Source organism: Eulemur rufifrons, chromosome 2 (assembly GCF_041146395.1).
Source record: "Eulemur rufifrons isolate Redbay chromosome 2, OSU_ERuf_1, whole genome shotgun sequence".
Taxonomy (NCBI): domain Eukaryota; kingdom Metazoa; phylum Chordata; class Mammalia; order Primates; family Lemuridae; genus Eulemur; species Eulemur rufifrons.
In genome coordinates, this window is record NC_090984.1 from 37,882,038 (window position 1) to 37,902,635 (window position 20,598).

The 20,598-nt window shown below is 35.0% G+C and overlaps 1 protein-coding gene across 3 annotated transcripts in view; it reads right to left on the minus strand.

The window, feature by feature from the left end:
• TEX9 (testis expressed 9) overlaps positions 1–20,598 on the minus strand; it is a 161,824-nt gene that overhangs the window by 40,321 nt on the left and 100,905 nt on the right. For 2 of the 3 annotated variants that reach the window (XM_069459525.1, XM_069459533.1), the window contains exons 3-9: positions 20,083–20,146; positions 18,487–18,566; positions 13,978–14,026; positions 13,107–13,189; positions 11,336–11,514; positions 8,740–8,822; positions 8,128–8,301 (exon numbers count right to left, since the gene is read on the minus strand). In XM_069459525.1, coding sequence (XP_069315626.1) covers positions 8,128–8,301; positions 8,740–8,822; positions 11,336–11,514; positions 13,107–13,189; positions 13,978–14,026; positions 18,487–18,566; positions 20,083–20,146 — 712 coding nt within the window. The remainder of the gene's footprint in view (positions 1–8,127; positions 8,302–8,739; positions 8,823–11,335; positions 11,515–13,106; positions 13,190–13,977; positions 14,027–18,486; positions 18,567–20,082; positions 20,147–20,598) is intronic. The other variant, XM_069459542.1, reaches the window with a different exon arrangement.

Below are 20,598 nucleotides of genomic sequence, written 5' to 3' on the forward strand. Positions count from 1 at the left end.
CCCGGATAGGAGCATAAGGTGTACACGCCTCACCTTGTACTAACCACCTGTGAGCCAAGCTGCTGCACCATTGCACCATCTGACCATTGAGGTCAGAGCCACTTCTGGAGTGTACCCTCCTCTGGGAGCCAGTAGCCAGTGCACCTCTCCAACACTGGGGCTCCATCTTCATTCCACCAAGCCTATACCGGTGGCTGAACATCACAACCCCAGCAGCAAGAGCCTGGGCCTAGGATCAGCTGTGATGCTGGTTCTGCACAGCAGGGAAACCAATTCCCCTCACCTTCACTTTCAGCGAGAGTGACAGTGTGGCAGTCTTGCCCAAGGTGAACCTGCCCTTGGGCCAGCCAAACTTCTGTATGCCCTCCCCTGAGCAGGAGAGGCCCTCAAGCCTCTGAGCAACAGCCCTGTGCCCACAACAGAGCTTAAGAAACAGCTCCATGGGTTGCCTCTGGCAGAGACTCCCCCACGCCAGCCAAGCAGCTGTGCTCCGGTGCCTCAGGAATAAGAAACAACTTCACAGGATGTCCCAGGCCAGCCAAGCAGCCATACACCTGTGTCCGGGGCCCAAGAAAGGACTGTGGTAAGGCCAGCTGAGCAGCTGTGCACCTGTATCCCAAGCGTGAGAAGCAGCCCTATAGGCCAACACTGGCAGGCAAAGCCCCAAACCAGCCAAGCAGCCTTGCACATATGTCCCAGGCCTGAAAAGCAGCCCTGCAGGCTGCCCCTTGCAGACATGCCCCCAGGCTCACTAAGCATCTGTGCCGCAGCATCCCACGCCTGAGAAGCAGCCCTATGGGGCCACGCCCAGCAGACACATCCCCTGGTCACTGAGTAGCTGTGTAGCCACATCCTAGGTTTAAAAAACAGCCCTGTGGGCCACCCCCAGCAATCATGCCCTCAAGCCAACCAAGCAGCCATGCAGCTGTGTCCTGGGCCTGAGAGACTGGCCTGGGGGTCACCTCCAGCAAGCACATCTCTAGGCCAGCTGAGCAGCAGTGTACCTGTATACCAGGCCTGAGAAACAGACCAACAGGCCACCCCTGGTGGGCATGACCCAAGGCCAGCTGATCAACCACATGCCAATGCTCCTGGCCAAAGTAACAAACCTACGGTCCCAGCCCCAGCAAGCCAGATCCCAAGTTGGCTGACCCACCATGTGAACAAACACACCCCAACCTAAGAAACATCCTGGCAAGCCCATCTTGGCAAACTCAGCCTAGGCCACTGAGAAACTCATAAATACCAGTGGTGTGGATTATAGCAGAAGAAACTAAACAGCAACTACACTACTGTATCCAACTAGAACCAAGTCCAGTGCACCCAACCGAACCAACAAACTAAGACCCATTTATACAAATAAATCTTTCCCTATGAAACTTATTCCATAAAACTAAAGGAGGTGAACTTTCCACCAGATGCACAGAAATCAATGTAGGGACACATCAACCATGAAAAGCAAGGAAACATGTCACCTTCAAAGGAAAACAATAATTCTCCAGTACCATACCCCAATCATAAGAAAATATATTAAATGCTAGAAAAAGAATTCAAAATAATGATCTTAAGGAAACTCAGTGAGATACAACAAAATACAGATAGATAATTCAAAGAAATCAGGAAAACAATTCAGAATTTGAATGAGAAATTTGAGAGACAGATATTCTAAAAAAATAACCAAACAGAAATCCTAGAGCTAAAGAATTCAATGAATGAAATAAAAAATACAATTGAGAGCTTCAGCAATAGATGAGACAAAGCAGAAGAAAGAATTTTTCAATTTGAAGACAAGTCTCTTGAAATAACACAGGCAGAACAACAACAAAAAAGAATAAAAATGGATGAAGGAAGCCTATAGGATTTATGGGATATCATTAAGAAAACAAGTATTCATATTATAGGTGTTCCAGAAGGAGAATAGAAGGGAAAAGGTGAGGAAAACATATTTAATGAAATCATAGCAGAAAACTCCCCAAATCTCAGGAGAGAAATGGACATCCAGGTCCAGAAAGCCCAAAGAATCCCAAATAGATTCAACTCAATGAAGTCCTCCCCTCAAGACACAACACAGTCAAATTGTCAAAAGTCAAAGACAAAGAAAGAATTATAAAAGCACCAAGAAAAAAGTATCAAGTCACATGAGGGAATTCCCATTAGATTAACAGTGGATTTCTCAGTAGAAACCTTACAGGCCAGGAAAGAATGGAAAGATATATTCAAAGTACTGGAAGAAAAAACTAACAGTCAAGATTATGCCCTTCAGAAATGAAGGAGAAATGAAGTCTTTCTCAAACTAGCAAACACTGAAAGAATTCATCACCACTGGATCAGCCTTAGAAATGCTCAAGGGAGTCTGAAATCTGGAAGTGAAAAGATGATATTAATAACTACCACCATGAAAACATGCAAAACTATAAAACTCACTGGTAGAGCCAATACACAAAGTAGAAAGAGAAAGGAATGAAACCTTATCACTTCAGAAAACCACTCAATGGTTGTGGTTTAAAATAAACAGTAAGAGAGGAAGGAACAAAGGATATATAAAACAACCAGAAAACAATCAATACAATGACAGGTAAGTCCTCACTTATCAATAACTTTGGATGTAAATAGATTAACTTCCCCATTTAAAAGATATAAACTGGCTGAATGGATAAATAATACAAGACCCAACTACATGCTGCCCACAAGAAACTCACCTCACCTAAAAAGACATACACAGATGGAAAAAAATATTCCACACAAATGGAATCCAAAAGTGAGGGGGTAGTTGTACTTTTATCAGATAAAACAAACTTTACATCAAAAACTATAAAAAGTGACAAAGAAGGACATTAAGTAATGATAAAGGGATCAATCCAGCAAGAGGATATAACACTTCTAAATATATATGCACCCAACACTGGAACACCCACATGTATAAAGTAAATATTAATAGACCTAAAGGGGGAGCTAGACTTCCAATACAATAAGAGTTGGGGACTCCAACATCCCAGTCTCAGCAGTGGACAGATCATCTAGACAGAAAATCAACAAAGAAACATTGGAATTAAACTGCACTATAGATAAAATGGACCTAACAGATATGTATAGAACATTACACCCAACAGCTGCAGAATACACATTCTTTTCATCAGCACACAGAACATTCTCCAGGATTGACCATATGTTGGGAGACAAAACAAGTCTCAAAAAATTTTTAAAAATCAAAATCATAACAAGTATCTTATCTAACCACAATGGAATAAAACTAGACACCAACAATAAGACAAACATTCAAAATTATACAAACACATGGAAATTAAACAGCATGCTCCTGAATGAACAATGGGTGAAGAAGGAAATTAACAATGAAATTTTAAAATTTCTTAAAGCAAATGAAAATAGAAACAGAACACACCAATATCCAAGGGACACAGAAAAAGCAGCATTAAGGCAAGTTTATAGCAGTAAATGCCTATATTTAGAAAACTGGAAAGATTTCAAATAAAGAACCTAATGATATACCTCAAGAAACTAGAAGAGTAAAAATAAACCAAACCCAAAATTAATAGGAAAAAAAAGAAATAAAAAAAGATCAGAGCAGAAATATATGAAATTGAGACTAAAAAACAATACAAATGATGAAAACAAAAAGTGGATTTTTTTGAAAAGATAAACAAAATTGACAAAACCATTAGCTAGACTAAGAAAAAGAGAAAGAAGACCCAAATAAATAAAATTGGAAATGAAAAAAGAAGATGTCACAGTAGATACCCTAGAAATACAAAGGATCATTAGAGACTACTAGGAACAACTAATTGGCAACAAATTTAAAAACCTAGAGGAAGTGGCTAAATTCCTGGACACATACAATCGACCAAGATTGAACCAAGAAGAAATAGAAGACCTGAGCAAACCAATAACAAGTAAGGAAACTGAGTAAGTAATAAAAAATCTCCCAATAAAGTCCAGGACCAGAAGGCTTTACCTCTAAATTCTACCAAACTTTTACAGAATAATTAATACCAATTCTTCTCAAACTATTTCAAAAAAATTTAAGTAGAGGGATTCTTCCTAACTCATTCTATAAGGCCACATAACTATGATACTAAAATCAGACAAAGACAACTACAGGCCAGTATCTCTGATGAACATAGATGTAAAAATCCTAAATAAAATACTAGCCAACCAAATCCAATAACACATCAAAAAGATAATGCACCATGATCAAGTGGAATTTATCCCAGGGAAGCAAGGATGGTTCAACATATGCAAATCAATAAATGTCATATATCACATCAATAGAATGAAGGACAAAAAAAAACATATGATCATCTCAATAGATGCAGAAAAAGCTTTTGATAAACATCAACATCGCTTTATGAAAAAAAAAAAATTCCTAATAAATTAGGTACAGAAGGAAAGTTCCTCAACATAATAAAGGCCATATATGCCAAACCCACAGCTAACATCTTACTGAAGGAGGAAAAGCTGAAAACTTTTTCTCTACAAACTGAGACAAGAGAAGAGTACCCACTCTCACCACTGTCATTCAACATAATACTGGGAATCCTAGCCAGAGCAATTAGGCAAGAGCAAGAAACAAAGGGCATCCAAATTGGAAAGGAGGAAGTCATAGTGTCCCTGTTTGCAGACAACATGATCTCATATACAGAAAAACCTAAAGATTCTACAAAAAAGCCTCTTAGAACTGATTAATGAATTCAGTAAAGTTACAGGATATAAAATTAATATATAAAATCAGCATTTCTATAAAGAAACAACAAACTACTTGAAAAAGAAAATGAGAAGGAAATCCCATTTACAATATCTACAAAAAATAAAATACCTAGGAGTAAATTTAACCAAGGAGATAAAAGACCTCTACAAGGAAAACAAGATGACACTAATGAAAGAAACTGAAGAGGATACAAACAAATGAAAAGACATCTCATGCTCATGGATTGAAGAATTAATATTGTTAAAATGACAATACAACCCAAAGGAATCTACAGATTCAAAGCAATCCCTATCAAAATACTAATGACATCTTCACAGAAATAGAAAAAAATACTAAAATTTGAATGAAACCACAAATGACCCCGATAGCCAAAGCAATCCTGAGCAAAAAGAACAAAGCTGGAGTTATCACACTACCAGACCTCAAATATACTTTAAGTCTGTAGTAATCAAAACAGCATGGTACTGGCAAAAAACAGACACACAGACCAATGGAACTGAGTAGATAACCTGGAAATAAATCCATGCACTTTACAGTCAACTCATTTTTGACAAAGGTGCCAAGAACATATATGGGGGAAAGGACAGTCTCTTCAATAAATGGCACTGGGAAAACTGCATAACCACATGCAGAAGTATGAAACTAGAACTCTATATCTCATCATACACACAAATCAAACAAAAATGGGTTAAAGTCTTAAATCTAATGATTTAAGAATGATAAAACTACTAGAAGAAAACATTGAGGAAATGCTTCAGGACATTTGTCTGGGAAAAGGTTTTATGAATAAGACCTCAAAACACAGGGAACAAAAGCAAAAATAAACAAATAGGAATATATCCAACTAAAAAGCTTCTGCGCGGCAACAGTGACAATTAACAGAGTGAAAAGACAACCTACAGAATGAGATAAAATACTTATAAACTACTCATCCGATAGGGGATTAGTACCCAGAATATACAAGGAACTGAAATATCTCAACAGAAAAAACAATCCAATTAAAAAATGGGCAAATGATCTGAACAGACATTTCTCAAAAGAAGACATACAAATGGTCAACAAATATATGAAAAAAATGCTTATCACTAATCATCAGGGAAATGTAAATCAAAACCACAATGAGATATCACCTCACCCAAGTTAGCATAGCCCTTATCAAAATAACAAAAAATAAAAAATGCTGATGAGGATGCAGAGAAAAGGAAACTCACATGCATTGTTGGTAGGAATGCAAACTAGCACAGCCACTATGGAGAACAGTGTGGAGGCCCCTCAAAAAACTACAAATATGGTCCTGCAATCCCACTACTGGGAATTTATCCAAAGGAAAGGAAACCATTATATCAGACTGACATCTGCACCCCATGTTTACTGCAGCACTCTTCACAATAGCCAAGATAGGAAATGAACCTAGGTGTCCAATAACAGATGAATAAAGAAAATGTGATGTATATAATATATACATACACATAAACACACACACACACACACACACACACATATCATGGAATACTAGTCAGCCATAAAAAAGAATGAAATCCTGTCATTCGCAGCAATATGGATGGAACTGGAGGTCATATGTCAAGTTAAATAAGGCAGGAACAGAAAGTTAAACACCACATGTTCTCAGTCATATGTGGAAAGTGAAAAATGTTGCTCTCATAGAAGTAAAATGTAGGACAGAATACAAGAAGCTGGGAAGGGTAGGGGGAAGGGGGGATAGGGAGAGATTTGTTAAAGGTTACAAAATTACAGCTACATAGGAGGAATAAATTCTAGTGTTCTATCCCACTGTAGGATGACTATAGTTAATGATTATATGTTATATACAGGGTGTCCCAAAAATCACCATATATAGGGAAAATGGGAAATTATAGCTAAATATACCTTTATTTACAAAATATTCATTACAAAAGTTTTCTTTGTAGAGAGATTTTTGAGACACCCTGTAGTTTCAAACAGCTAGAAGGATACAGAATGTTCCCAACACAAAGAACATGGTAAAAGTTTGAGAAGACAGATATGCTAATGGCCCTGATCTGATCATCATACATTATAAGTATTCAAAACATCACTATGTACTCCATGAATATGTACAATATTTGTCAATTTAAAAAAATAAAATATATTCTTCCCTTAGATATGATATCAAAAGCATATACAACCAAAGAAAAATTAAATAAATTGGACTTCATCAAAATTTAAAACCTTTATACCTCAAAGAGTACCATAAAGAAAGTGAAAGACAAACCACTGAATGGGAGAAATATTTTCAAATCATACAAGGCCTGTCTGCAAAGTATCCAGCCATTGTATTAATGTATACATCGTATCCATGGCTGGATACTTTCCGGACAGCCCTTGTATATCTGCCAAGGGACTTCCATCTAGAATACATAAAGAACTCTTTTACTTAATTTTTTCAAAATCCAATTTTAAAAAATAATCAAAGGATATGAACAGACATTTCTCCAAAGAAGATATACAAATGCCAATAAGCACATGAAGAGATGCTCAATATCATTAGTTATTAGGGAAATGGAAATCAAAACCACAATGAGGTAACCACTTCACACCAGTAAGAATCAAAAAGATAATTTAGCAAGTATTGGTGAGGATGTGGAGAAACTGGAAGCCTCACACACTGCTGGTAGGAATGTAAAATGGTGCAGCTGGTTTGGAAAACAGTTAGCAGTTCCTTAAAACATTAAACACAGAGTTACCGTATGACCCAGCAACTCCATTCCAAGGTATATAACCAAGAGAAATAAAAACATATGTCCACACAAAAACTTGTACATGAACGTTCACAGCAGCATTATTGAAAACAGCCAAACAATGGAAACAACCCAAATGTCTACCAACTTGTAAGCAGATAAATTAAATGTCATGTCCATATAATAGCCTATTACTTACCAATAAAAAGAAATGAAATACTGACAGGTGCTGCAACATGAATGAACCTTGAAACCCTTATGTTAATTAAATCAATCACAAAACACCACATATTGTATAATTCCATACATATGAAACTTTCAGAATAGACAAATTTATTCAGTCAATAGATTAGTGGTTGCCTAGGGCTAGAAGAGATTCGGGGAAGAGGATCAGGGTATAGTGGTTAAAGCGTATGAAGTGTCCTTTACAGTTATGAAAATATTCTTAAATTGGTTATAGTGATAATTGCAAAACTCTGAATTTACTAAAAGCCACTGAATTGTACACTTTAAAAGGGTGAATTATATCTCAATAAAGCTGTTTAAAAAATATTCTTCTACATAGGGGGAAGAGCTTTTAATAAATACTAAACAGCTGAACCAAAAGTGTCATCTACACAAATATGTTATTTTAATAACTTTAGCTTATCTTCAGCATTGAATTAGGAAAAATAACAAAATAATTACCCTTTCTACTGAAGATAACTGTTGCTGTAATCCGTCACATTTTTTGTTTGCTTCTTCAAAAAGAGTTTTATACTTTTCTATTTGAGACTGTTGCATATTAATTGTTCGCTGCTGTCTCAAACAATCTTCTTCAAAATTTTTTACTTGAGACTTTAAATCCTGAATCTCATCTTCCTATAGTTATAAAATTATAGATTATGTGAAAAAATATACAAGATTTGATATCAAAACAAAGCAGAAAACAGAAAGCTTCATATGTTCTTTGATTAGATAGTTATATACATTCCATGAAGAAAAACAAATTACATTACCTTTTCATCTTCAAAAATGTAAGTCAGATTAAGATTTATGTGCATTTAATAGCTTTACTTGTAAGTCTAATATACAGAATTCTAATTGTAACAAGTATTTACAATTCTTTAGCTCTGTGAAAATTCAACATTTCAGAATAAAGTTCAGCATATATAATTTTTTAATTCAAAAATTAATTCAAAACTATGAATTATATCTAAATAAAACTATCCAAAAAAATGTATTTGAAATTGTTCCTAAAATGTCTTTGAATATTAGAGCATTTCTTTTGAAATGCTTAATTTCTTTTAAAAACCTTACCTTTTTATTGCATTCACAAACAACATTATCCAACTCCTCCTGCATAACACGGAGTTTGGCTTTCAGAAATCTGATCTGCGCTTCTGTGGATTTAAATAATTATATTACTGTCTTTTGCTGAATCTAAGAAGTCATCATTGTAAGACAGACTATTATTTTATGAAGAAAATAAGCACTCAGGATGGGAAGTCAATAGGAGATCCCTGATAGGGGACACTAAAGACACTAAATACTCCTAACGTAAAGATAAATGAGAAATAAACAGAAAGGAACAGTCAGGAACTATTCACATCTCAACACTGGAACTAAGTAAAGAAAGAAGGGGAGGACCCTCACCTGAGACTCTGAACCACAAGCCAGTACTCATGTAAGTTTGCAGACTGAATGCATACTCACAAAGGTGGTCCAAAATACATCAAACAGAGAATTTAAAGTGGTCTCAGATTAGTAATGTCCCCAAGTGTTTGGCAGAAACAAACACAAATCCTCTCCAGCACAGCTCAACTTCAAGGACAGCCGTTGTGATTATAAAATACAACTGACTATAACATGTATCCCAATTTCTGAGAAGTTAAAATGTAGTATATGTGTCTTAGAAGCAAAGAAATATACTAATATCTTACTATTGAAGCTTTCTCCCACAAAACCTCATTAAAATCTACCTTTGGTACTTTATTGCTAGCAAAAATTCTTTATTCAGTAACATCAGCAGTAAATCTTCGATGTTCATAGGCCCATAAAGTAAATAAAGTGAAAACTGAATATAGAACTTACTAATCATTCATTCATTCAAAAATATAAAGTCTCTAGTATGTTCCATAGTAGGAATATTATAAAACAAGGCTTGCCCTATGGAGGTTATCTTGAAGAAACACTCTGAATTGTGCTGAAAAGTCATTAGATCCCACTAAGCCATGCACACGTGATAAGCAGAGTACAAAATATCTCCATACAAACTTCCTGCTTTTCTTTGAAGTGCCCCAGTGTTACATGAAACTGATGAACTATGTGGTTGGCTCTAACCCTACCTAGATCTCTCCAGCCTCAACTCTTCTTCCAGCCTCTCACGTAACTCCAGGTAAGCAGAGGATAGAAGGGAAATGGCAAATTAAAAAGTGCGAGGTTGGAAGTAATTGGTCTCTGAGGGAAAAAAGGAAGAAAGAACGGGAGACCACAACTTTCACCATTTCTTTCTCTCCCCAACTTTAACCTCAGTAATTCTACCTCAGCTCTCACTCAAAGAGCTGAGTGCTCTCATGTCCAGAGGCCCACAGCACTAACCTCCTCTCCCCACCCTACCCCAGCTTTAATCATACAAAGCGGTCTATGCTCCCAAACTACTTCTTGATCTGTTTCTCTCGCACATAACCCAACTATTCCAAGCAATCATCTGCAAGAAGAGACAATTCTTCCAAAAGGGGAGATACTTAAGCTGAAGATATTAAAAATGGAAGACAAGGTAGCAAAGTGACAGAGATGTGATTTAGCAGTAAGAAAAAAAGGAGCATTTAAGGTAAAGTTTGTTTGTCCTGGTTCCCTGTATCTGGGAACAGGAACATTATAACAGGGCCATGGGTGAGTTTACTGAGGAACAGCCAACATCTGGCCATCACATCCTTGAAAGCATCTTGAAAGACATGTAAATGTAACTTCCTGCTCCACTTACCTTCCCCCCCCACAACTAGACTCAGAAAGCTTGAAGGTAACAAATGTATTATATAAATTGCTCCCCACTTATGACTAGTATGCAGCACAATAATCATTACACATATAAACTGTTAAGATTTTTCACAGAATCAGAGAATTAAGATAAATGTTGATTATCTCATGCAAATTGCTAAATTTGCAAATGAAGCTGCTGCCATTACAGAGGAGCTAAGTGGCTTGCCTGTAGTCACAACCATAGTATTATAGTTCAGCATTAATTAGTTCATATATACTCAATTGTATTTTTGTTTCAACAGCATAGATGGCGCCTCATAAATTCAACAATTTTAGAGGCATTATTGGTAACTAACAGATGATCTAAATTTAGTAGTATTATTTTTCTAGTGATATGGAGAGAATGAGTTAAGAAGGAAAATTATATTCATTAGAAAAAACTCATTTGACCATTTTACCTGATGCTACATCAATAATTCATTTATCCTTTTACATATGTTGATCTAACATGCAATAAAGTATATTAATAGTAAATGAAAGGAATTCATAGAAATGTTTTCTATTTTAGTGTTTTAATAATAACTTGTGGAGCATTTTAATTTTAGTTGAAACATATTCAATGAAACCAGTATGATATAGTGTTTATTTTTACTTTTTGTAATGGAAAATATAAAACATATACAAAAGTAGAGAGACTAGTTCAATGAACCTCCCACTTACCCACCATTCACCTTTAATAATTACTGACTCGTGGCCAATTTCATTTCATCCATAATCCCACTCATTCCTCCCACCACCATATCTTACTAGATTATTCTGAAATAAACTCAAGACATCACAATATATTTTTTTAAATGCAAGAAATAGTTTCAAGGTCTCTTTTTCTAAGTAATTATGATGTAAAGATAAAAATAACAAGCAACAGAAAACCGACCTGTTCCAATGTCATTACTAATTCCAGAGAAAATATCATCATCTATATATTCAGGTAAGCCTTCTTCCTCCAGTTGCCCTTCAATTTTGCTTATTGTTTTTGCAAGAGAAAAGTCTGAGAACTCCTCTGGAATGGCAACATCATTAGCAGTTTCTACATCAGAGTATTTTGATTTAACACTAAAAAATGATTAAATATATGTGTATGTATATATGTATATATAAATATAAACAAAATACAAAGACAGAAAGGAGATATGGCTTTTGCCCAAATAACAAAAGCAGATCAAAATTATTATAAGTTTAGATTTATGATGGAATCTACACTTGATGCTTTCAAGAACTATATTACAAGAGACTATTATAAATTTTAAATTTATGATGAAATCTACAATTGACATTTTCAAGGATTACAGGAGCCTTAATAGACTTCCAGTCTTTATGAAACACACAACCACAGGCTTTATGAAGCCAGGTAGTCTACACCTGGCCTCCAAATAAGTGATACCAAAACTAAGAGTACTGTTTGGCCTTCTAGGTCAAATCCATCCTGTAGCTTTTAATTTTACATGCCTCTGGAGAAGAACTGTACAAACTGACAATAATTCTACAAACAGCAAAGGATAATATCTCTGGGAAAGAATTATATAGTGAATATTTATTAGCTCAATCAAACTCAACATTTTTTTTCCACTTAAAGAAATACATTCTAACCAGCCTGAGCATGGGGGAGACCCTATCTCCACCGAAACCAGAAAAAATTAGCCAGACATGGTGCCGCATGCCTGTAGTCCCAGCTACTTGGGGGGCTGAGGAAGGAGGATTGCTTCAGCCCAGGAGTTTGAGGTTGCATTGAGCTATGATGATGCCACTGCACTCCAGGCAGGGTGACAGAGCAAAACTCTGTCTCAAAAAAAAAAAAAAAAAGAAAAAAAAAAAAACATTCTAAGCAGGATCAAAGTTGACCAAAAAGTTGGATTTGATTTTTTTTTTAATGAAGTAGGGGAAGAAATGTGAAATAAAACTCAATCCTAAAGGTACTGAGGAATGCGCTAAGCCTAACCCATCAATAAGTTTATGATTCTGAAAGCCTAACTTATATTTAAAACATAAGCAAAGGCTTCAGAATTCTGTTTGGAAAACAATCTTTCTTTAAAAAGCAAATTTGAAGTCTAAAAACAAGATAACCCTTCCCAGTTATATACATATGCACATATGTATGCAGCATATGTTCTTCTTTCTCCTCTTCAATCTATATTTTCCTTATCCCTTTATTCTTTTTTTCTTCCTTTTATTAAAGAAGTTATTTAAATAATTAAAAGAATTAACAAAGATTTTTCAATCTTTGTTATTATACAATTATAAATATAATGCAATTACCAGTTTGGGTAATAGTAATATAAATTTAGTAACTTATTGAGAATAAGAAGCTGGTCAGTGCAATACAATCAGTCTTCCTTTTCTAGAAAGCCTCCTAGCCTAGAGAGTCTCTTGGGTCCATTTTTATGCTTATAATACTAAGGATAGTCTTGAATTCTTTCTTACCAAAAACAACAGAATGTGAATTATAATATAATCCTATTTAGAGCATGCCAAACCATTTTATATTTCAATATACACAAAAATGTATGACACTCTGTTAAACACTCCAGAAGACTATTTAGCCTTCTAGTTTCTGAGTATCTAACAGAAAGACCTTAATAATTAAGAATATTACTGTAAATTATAAAACTAAAAAAAAAAAATGAAATACTTTTAAAACTATACTATACCTTGAATTTGGTTTCATTCCTTTATTTGCAGAGTGTAGTTTGTTTTGAACCTTGTTTATTGGACCAATGTTTTCGGTCTTTGGCTACATGAAAATAATTGAAACTATTGATTAATTAGAGTCTGATCATTTGCCAAGGAAAGGAGTTTTGTTAACACACAGAACTGCTATTTTGCTACATAGAAGATTTGCTATTTTCATGGAATTACTCAAATTGTAACGTCAAGAATCCCAGGGCCATATAGCTGGAAAAGGCCTAGATATCAACAGGACCAAGACATTAGAGGATAAAGAAAATGAGTCCCAAAGATCCAAAGATATTCAGCTAGCCAGTGGAATGTTAAATCTGGATGATCTGACTGATAGAATTCAGTTCTCCTCACTAACCAATTATTCTCCAGGCAGGCCTTCCCGGGCCTTCAGTTATACAGTTCCCTTGGCTTATATTTCTATGGGTGGGAAACTTACAAAACCCAGTATGCCCAGCACCTGGAAGAGTGATTGCTACACTATAAATATTTAAATGAATGAACCAACCTTTCAAATCACCTTCTTTGTATGAGTACCTTTCTTTTTCAGGTCTTCTTTCTACTAGATTTAAGCTTCATAGAGAAAACTGAAAAGCCTCAGGTTACAAACTCATTTCACTTAGAATCCTTCCACTGTATCTCTGAATTGTTCAGTGAAATTATGAGACAAAAAAGGATTCAATATGTTTTATGAGCAACATTTCATGAATGCATCCCTTCTGAGTATCAAGGTTTATATTCTATTTCTATTGAGTCATACCTCCTCTCTCTTTTGTCTAAGTCTAAACAATAATCTAAATTCTACAGAATGTAATAGCATTCACAGAAAGTTTGATTTCATACCTTAGTTTCTGAATGAAGATCAACTGTGCCTTCAGATGATAACAGACCTCTACAGACCAAAAATAAACATTATACATTAATAGTAGATGGCACTGAGTTGAGACAATGAAATTCAACAGTAATTATATTTGAAAGGGAAAATATACAACTATCAAGATGACTATACTATAATTGTAGTTATCTATACATTAATTTATTTGGAATGAGTATCATTAACAAGAAAAGTGCTTTGGTTAAATAATTCACCTTTGAGAAGATACACTATAACACCAATATTTTTGTGGGAAAATGTAGCAAAAATATCAATGAATGGAAATCTTAAGGAGTGATTGATTATCAGCTACACACAGTGATTATCCATTTTACAAATGATTCACCAAAGGGCTTTTTATGGTGAGCCCACTCAATGTTATCATTCTTCTAATGTATAGAAATACTTGGTCAGCGTCCATTTTCGCCATTACACTGTCAACTCTGTAAGGGCAGAAATCATATCTGCTTTGTTCACTGCTCTCTGCCTAGTGCTTGGTATAGTACCTGACACATAAGCTCTTAAACTGGCACTAAATATTTGTTGAATGAATGAATAAATACATCTAACATGCAATTCATTGCTATACACAATGGTTTCAAAATGTTTGTAGCTTAAAACAAGGAGTATATTGGGGTGTGCGAATTAAAGGTGCAGAAAATAAAGGTGAGGAAATGGCAAACATTAATTTAAAATGAGAGAGATTAAAGAGGACACTTAAAAATGTGTATAATATCTGGAAACAGTTTCATGTCATATGTGAGAATGGTTCTTTAGTTTTTGTAATTTTGAGATATTTTGAAAGCCTTTTTTTCTTTCCAGAGGTATTTCTAGTAGTTCTTTAAATGGTTGTATTTAATACTAAGTATATCTTTGCATTACTTTTGGTAAGCAGAATGTTGTGTTATAGTTCACTTTTCATGGAAATACACTAGCAAAGTAATATCACTGTGAAACCTGAGGGAGACAGATAACCATTAAATGTCTTCTGGCTGATGTGTGTGTGTGTAATATGATTGAAATATGTGTGTTGGGATTGTTTGTGGAATGAAAGGTTTGTTTGTAATATGATCAAAATGATTTGTATGGTAAGCTTCAAGCAGACTGGTAGATATGTACACTATACTATTAGGAAACTAAATTCTGGTTTCTCTGACATATGTTTTTGACAGAGTAACCCTGGGTGTTGAAGGCTAACATAATATATTCTGCCTGACTGTAATTATTTAGGTGGATTATAAATGTTCCAACCTGAAATGAATGGCCCCTTTACAGAATTACCTCCTATCTTCAACAACTCACAACTAATAGTCAAATGCCACATTTCACATGGGAAAAGCCATCTGTTCAAACAGTAGCATTAAAAAAGAAATATATCTGATCTAGTTGGAAAATTTAGTAAAAAAAACAAAAATCAACAGATTTATTTTTTATGCTCGTAAAATCAGTCTCTTAGTTGCTTCAACAGAAACTGGGAATCATCTATTGTTACCATCATTTCAATTCTTTAGTTTACTGGATAAAAGCATAATTTATTTTATTTGTAATTCAAATTTTAGAATTTTGGTAACTGTTACATATCTTTTTTCATAAAATATCAGAGAGCACTATATATAAGGATAAGTAGCTTCATGTTATATTTACCCATACATATGTACATCTAATGACATAAAATACTATTTTTTAGTGATGTACTAAAAAAATTCAAAAGCAACACACTAAGGCATTAACTTCTTAGAAACAAAATCGGATTTGTTTACTCACCATTGTACTACCAGTAGCTAGACTCAGCACTAATGGTGTTCAAAATTTTTTTTCAGGTTTATTGAGATATAATTTATATATCATAACATATACCTTTTTGATGTACAAAATTCAATAAATTTTAATAAACCTACATGGTCACATAACCACCACAACCAAGATAGAGAATATTTCCATCATCCCCGAAAATTCCCTTTGCCTCCTCAGTAGTTGGTCCCCTAACCCCTACCCTAAGCCCTAGACAACCACTAATCTGATTTCTGTCCCTACAGTTTTGCCTTTTCCAGAATGTCAAATAAGTAGAAACATAGATTATATACATTTTTGAGCCTTGCTTCTTTCACATAGCATGTATATTGTTGCTATATCAGTAGTTCATTGCTTTTTATTGCCAAGCACTATTCCGTTGTATGGATATATCATAATTTGTTTATCCAGTCACCACTTGATGGATACTTGAGTTGTTTCTGGGTTTTGGTAATTATTAATAAAACTGCTCTAAACATTTGCATGCAGGTTTTTTCTTGGGAGAATGTCTTCATTTCTCTTGAGTAAATTATCTAGGAGGGGAAATGCTGGATTGTATACAATAGTTATTTTTTAATAAATGAATAATGTCTTAATATTTCAAGTATGAGACAAATATACTGCCAGTTTAGTAACACATTTCTGTTTTGTTTCTAAGCCCTGTAAGGCAGCGGTCCCCAACCTTTTTGGCATCAGGGACCAGTTTCATAGAAGACAATTTTTCCACAGACCTTGGTGGGGGCGGTAGGCAGAGCTCAGGCAGTGACGCAAGTGATGGGGAGCAGCTGTAAATACAGATGAAGCTTCGCTTGCTGGCTGGCTGCTCACCTCCTGCTGTGCAGCCTAGTTCCTAACAGGCCACGGAATGGTTCCGGTCTGCTGCAGGCCAGGGGCTGGGGGTCACAGCTGTAAGCTGTTTAAATATTATGCCCTCTTAGGGCTGTACAGCTCTGATAGCCTGCTTCTTGATCTTAGAAGACTGGGGGTACCAAGGGTGGTTTTAAAATTTAAAACACCACAATTTTAGTTCACTCTTAAAGTTTCTTTGCTCACATAACTCTCAAAAACTAGTGATTTCCTTACCTATTTAATTTCAGTCAGTTCTCGGTGCCATTACCACACCCACAATTCTTTCAAGACTGTAATTCTTTACTGTATTTTCTTACCTGACTACCTCTCTCTCTTTCTCAGTTTAAAAATCGGTCACTTTGAAGTTCTCAAGCTCCTATGGAGAGACTGTACCTTTAGTTAGATATTTGCCCTGAGACATTTTATCCAGCTGAAAAGTTTACTACGTGCCATTTAATCTGATCCTTGCCCTAAGGAACCTTAATACACTGGAAAGATTTATCAATATGTGAAGGCCACACATTTAGTCTGATCTTTGCCTTAAGGTGGAGTTTTAATAGGCTTTTGTTTCTCAAAGACTTTCTCAATTTTATCTTGTAATTCTTGAAGCCTAAAAGCAGCTGATTCTACAATTCTACCATCAAGACAGTGTAGTATTGGTGTAAGGATAGCTATTATAGATCAATGGAATAGAAATGAGAGTTCAAAACTAAAACCACATGTCTATGGTCAACTGATTTTTGATAAGAGTGCCAAGATAACTGGATAACCATGCGCAAATGAATGGAGGTTGATCCTTAACTCATACCATATACAAAAATGAACTCAAAACAGATCAAAGACCTGAATGTAAGAGTTAAAACTACAAAGGTCTTCCAAGAAATCACAGGTGTAAATCTTCATGACTTTGAATTAGATAATTAGGTATTCCCTTTTATTAATACTTGCAAACCAGCCAAGTCTTTCCCAAATTTGTCTTTTTAATGGCATGTACTGCTAATATTCTGTGTTCCAACCTCTTCCCGTAGAGTACAAGTTCATTAGATACTTGTTCTGCCTGCCAATTTATCACAGATGACAGTTTTATCAAATTAATTGCCACTACATAACATTAATCCTCTATCTTTTCAGCCACCATTCTCAGTTTCCTTGTTGGCTACCATCTAACTGTCAGGCTAAAGTCACACTTTAAGTTTTTGCTATGCAGCATTCCATTCCTAATATCGATTTCCATGTTAGCATGGATAGCCTAGGATATTAACCCCAAAATCTCAGTGGCTTAACACAGTCAATATGACAGTAGAGAGGAAGAGAGAGCTCTTTTTTACACTTTTTTCACATGGTCACCCAGAGACCAGGCTGGGAGGTTTTATCAATTGGAATTTCACCGATATTCATGGCAGGGAAAGTCAGCTGGAGGTTCACACACCAACTCTTGCCTGTTTTGGGCTGAAAGAGATTAATTGGGATTTTGTTCATAGCCTATTGACATCTGCAACAGACTTAGAATGTTTGGTGATCAACATTGCCTCTGCTACAGTAAGATTTTATAGTTTTATTCACATAGATCCTATACTTTTCATGTTTTGTCTCTAAAGTTTATTAAATGAGGAAAATAATATTTCAAAATAATATTTTGAGAATTACATGAGATAAAGTGGGTAATGAGCTTGCATTGTGTCTGACTGTTATAAGCCCCCAATTATTATTTTATACACTACATTATTCTTCAAATAATAGATTTTCAGCATTTGCATGCAAAAAGATTTTATATAGTAAAAGATACACATACATCATTAGAAAAAAATCAGTTATATTTGAGAATTCAAGTCACTGACCTTAAGTTGTAATCATCTTCCTCTTCATATGATTTAATTTGTATGGAAATAGGCCTAGATCGTACTTCCTGCTGATCTCTCTAGTTAAATGAGTAAAGATAAGTCATGTATAACACAGAAAAATACCACAAAGTCAGGATATATCAAGTGCCTCTCTGATCATTAATCATTTCAGAGTTGTCCACAGTTTCTATGATACCAAAGCACACAATTCTGAATGCTATGGTATGAAAATAGGTCTATAGTATTACAGTTTCACCTTTCACTTGTTCTGAATTAAGAAAGTCAATCCTAAGAGAAAACAGTAACAGTGTCAAGGCCTTTATATAGTATTTCCAACTCCTGCTTCCTTCCTACCTTGGAGTCTTCCATCCTTGTAGCATGCAATAGAAATTAGAAAGAGGCACAAGAAATGAAAAAATAAATCTGTTTAATGAGTAGAAAAACTTGTCTCAAATCAGGTAAAAGTTCAGTGTCAAGAAGACCAAGATGATGCTAAACATGAAGTATCAGGAGTAAAAGCTTTCAACAAAGATGTATATCAAGAAATGAGAGTAAACAAAAATTCAATGAGGCAAAAGTTACATTCAGTTAGCTTCTGCAGAGGTGGGAATGCCCCCTTCCCTTTCCTAACCCTTCTCAGTTTTCTACTCTGTTCTTTTCTGGTGGGGAAAAAGGTTTTTTAAGGGATTCTTTGAGCAAAATACATAACAGATCTCTCATTCTACTATAATGTGGGGTTCCTTTTGTACAAGTATTTTCCTGCCTTTTAGACACTGCCAAAAACTAAAAGATAGAATAAAAATACTTTTTAGTAAAATATTTAATTACAAATGCAACTGGCACATCTGTAACCATTACCTTATTACTTGAAAGGTTATATATGATACATTTCTTATCCATAAACTAACAAATAATTATGGATTTGGATAAGGCATTAAAATATTGCTTAGATTTCCTTCCTTGCCTCTTTGAATTCGATTTTTGAGGGTAGGGAAGATTGAAAGGAAGAATTATAATTAAATTAGGGTAAAAACTGAAAAAAGTTTGAAAGCAGACTCTTTTTTGCAATGAATCGTGCAATGAATCTCCCAGGAGTGGAAAAAAAAAGAAAAAGAAAAAGAAAAAAAAAAAACAATAGTAATAATAATAATAAAGAAAGCAGACTCTTTATTCCTCTAAGGAGGGCTACTCTATCTTATCAATTAATAATGGAAGCACTGATGCTTAAAGTAGGAACAACCAATTCGGTACTAAAATGGGGAATAATATGCTTGGATACATCATCTGGTAATAAAACCTCACTACATTTCTCCTGACTATAATTATTATTTTAGTCTAGCTCTAAGAATTTGAGTAACATCTAATGCAGAATTTAAGAAATAAATTATCTGAATATTAGTTATGATTCTTATCTTTTATTCAAAACCATATATAAATACCTATACCTATGCACATATATTCATGTTCGATTTGTGATAATTCATGGAGCTGAACACTTATGCATTGGATCCTTTTTGTATATATGTCATAAATCAAATTAAAAAGTTAAGTTAGCACTTACATGGAATTTTTAATAATTGTACAGTAACTTACTATTACTTCATCAGCTTGTCGAACCAGGTCAGCTGTTTTTGCTTCCAATTCTGCATTTAAACGCCTAAGCATAGAAAATAAGTTAATGATTGGGAGGTACTGAAGACCCTAACAAAAATAAAAAAATTAAACTTCAGCAATTACACTTTAGCAAGTTACCGAATCAATAAATGCCAAAACATACACATGACATTCTTACTCTAAAATGAACAGAGCCATTAGAACTTATCCCCAACTTCCTATAATTCCTCCTTCCTTGTGGTAAGAACTCATACACTAAGTACTGCTTTTCTGTGGCCCTTTACTCACTGCAGGTGAAGTGACTTATCTAACTAATAAATTTAGGAAGAATAAGCTGTTTTTTTCTTTGAGTTCAACTCTGTTCCACTAGTTGTCTTCTTGGAATCAGCCTACCTACAAAGAATATCAGTTCTAACCCTTCCTTCTCCAGAGACTGCTCCTGCTCTAACTGAGGGCAGGAGGGGGCAGGGAAGAGGGGAGACCTGTGATTGAGGA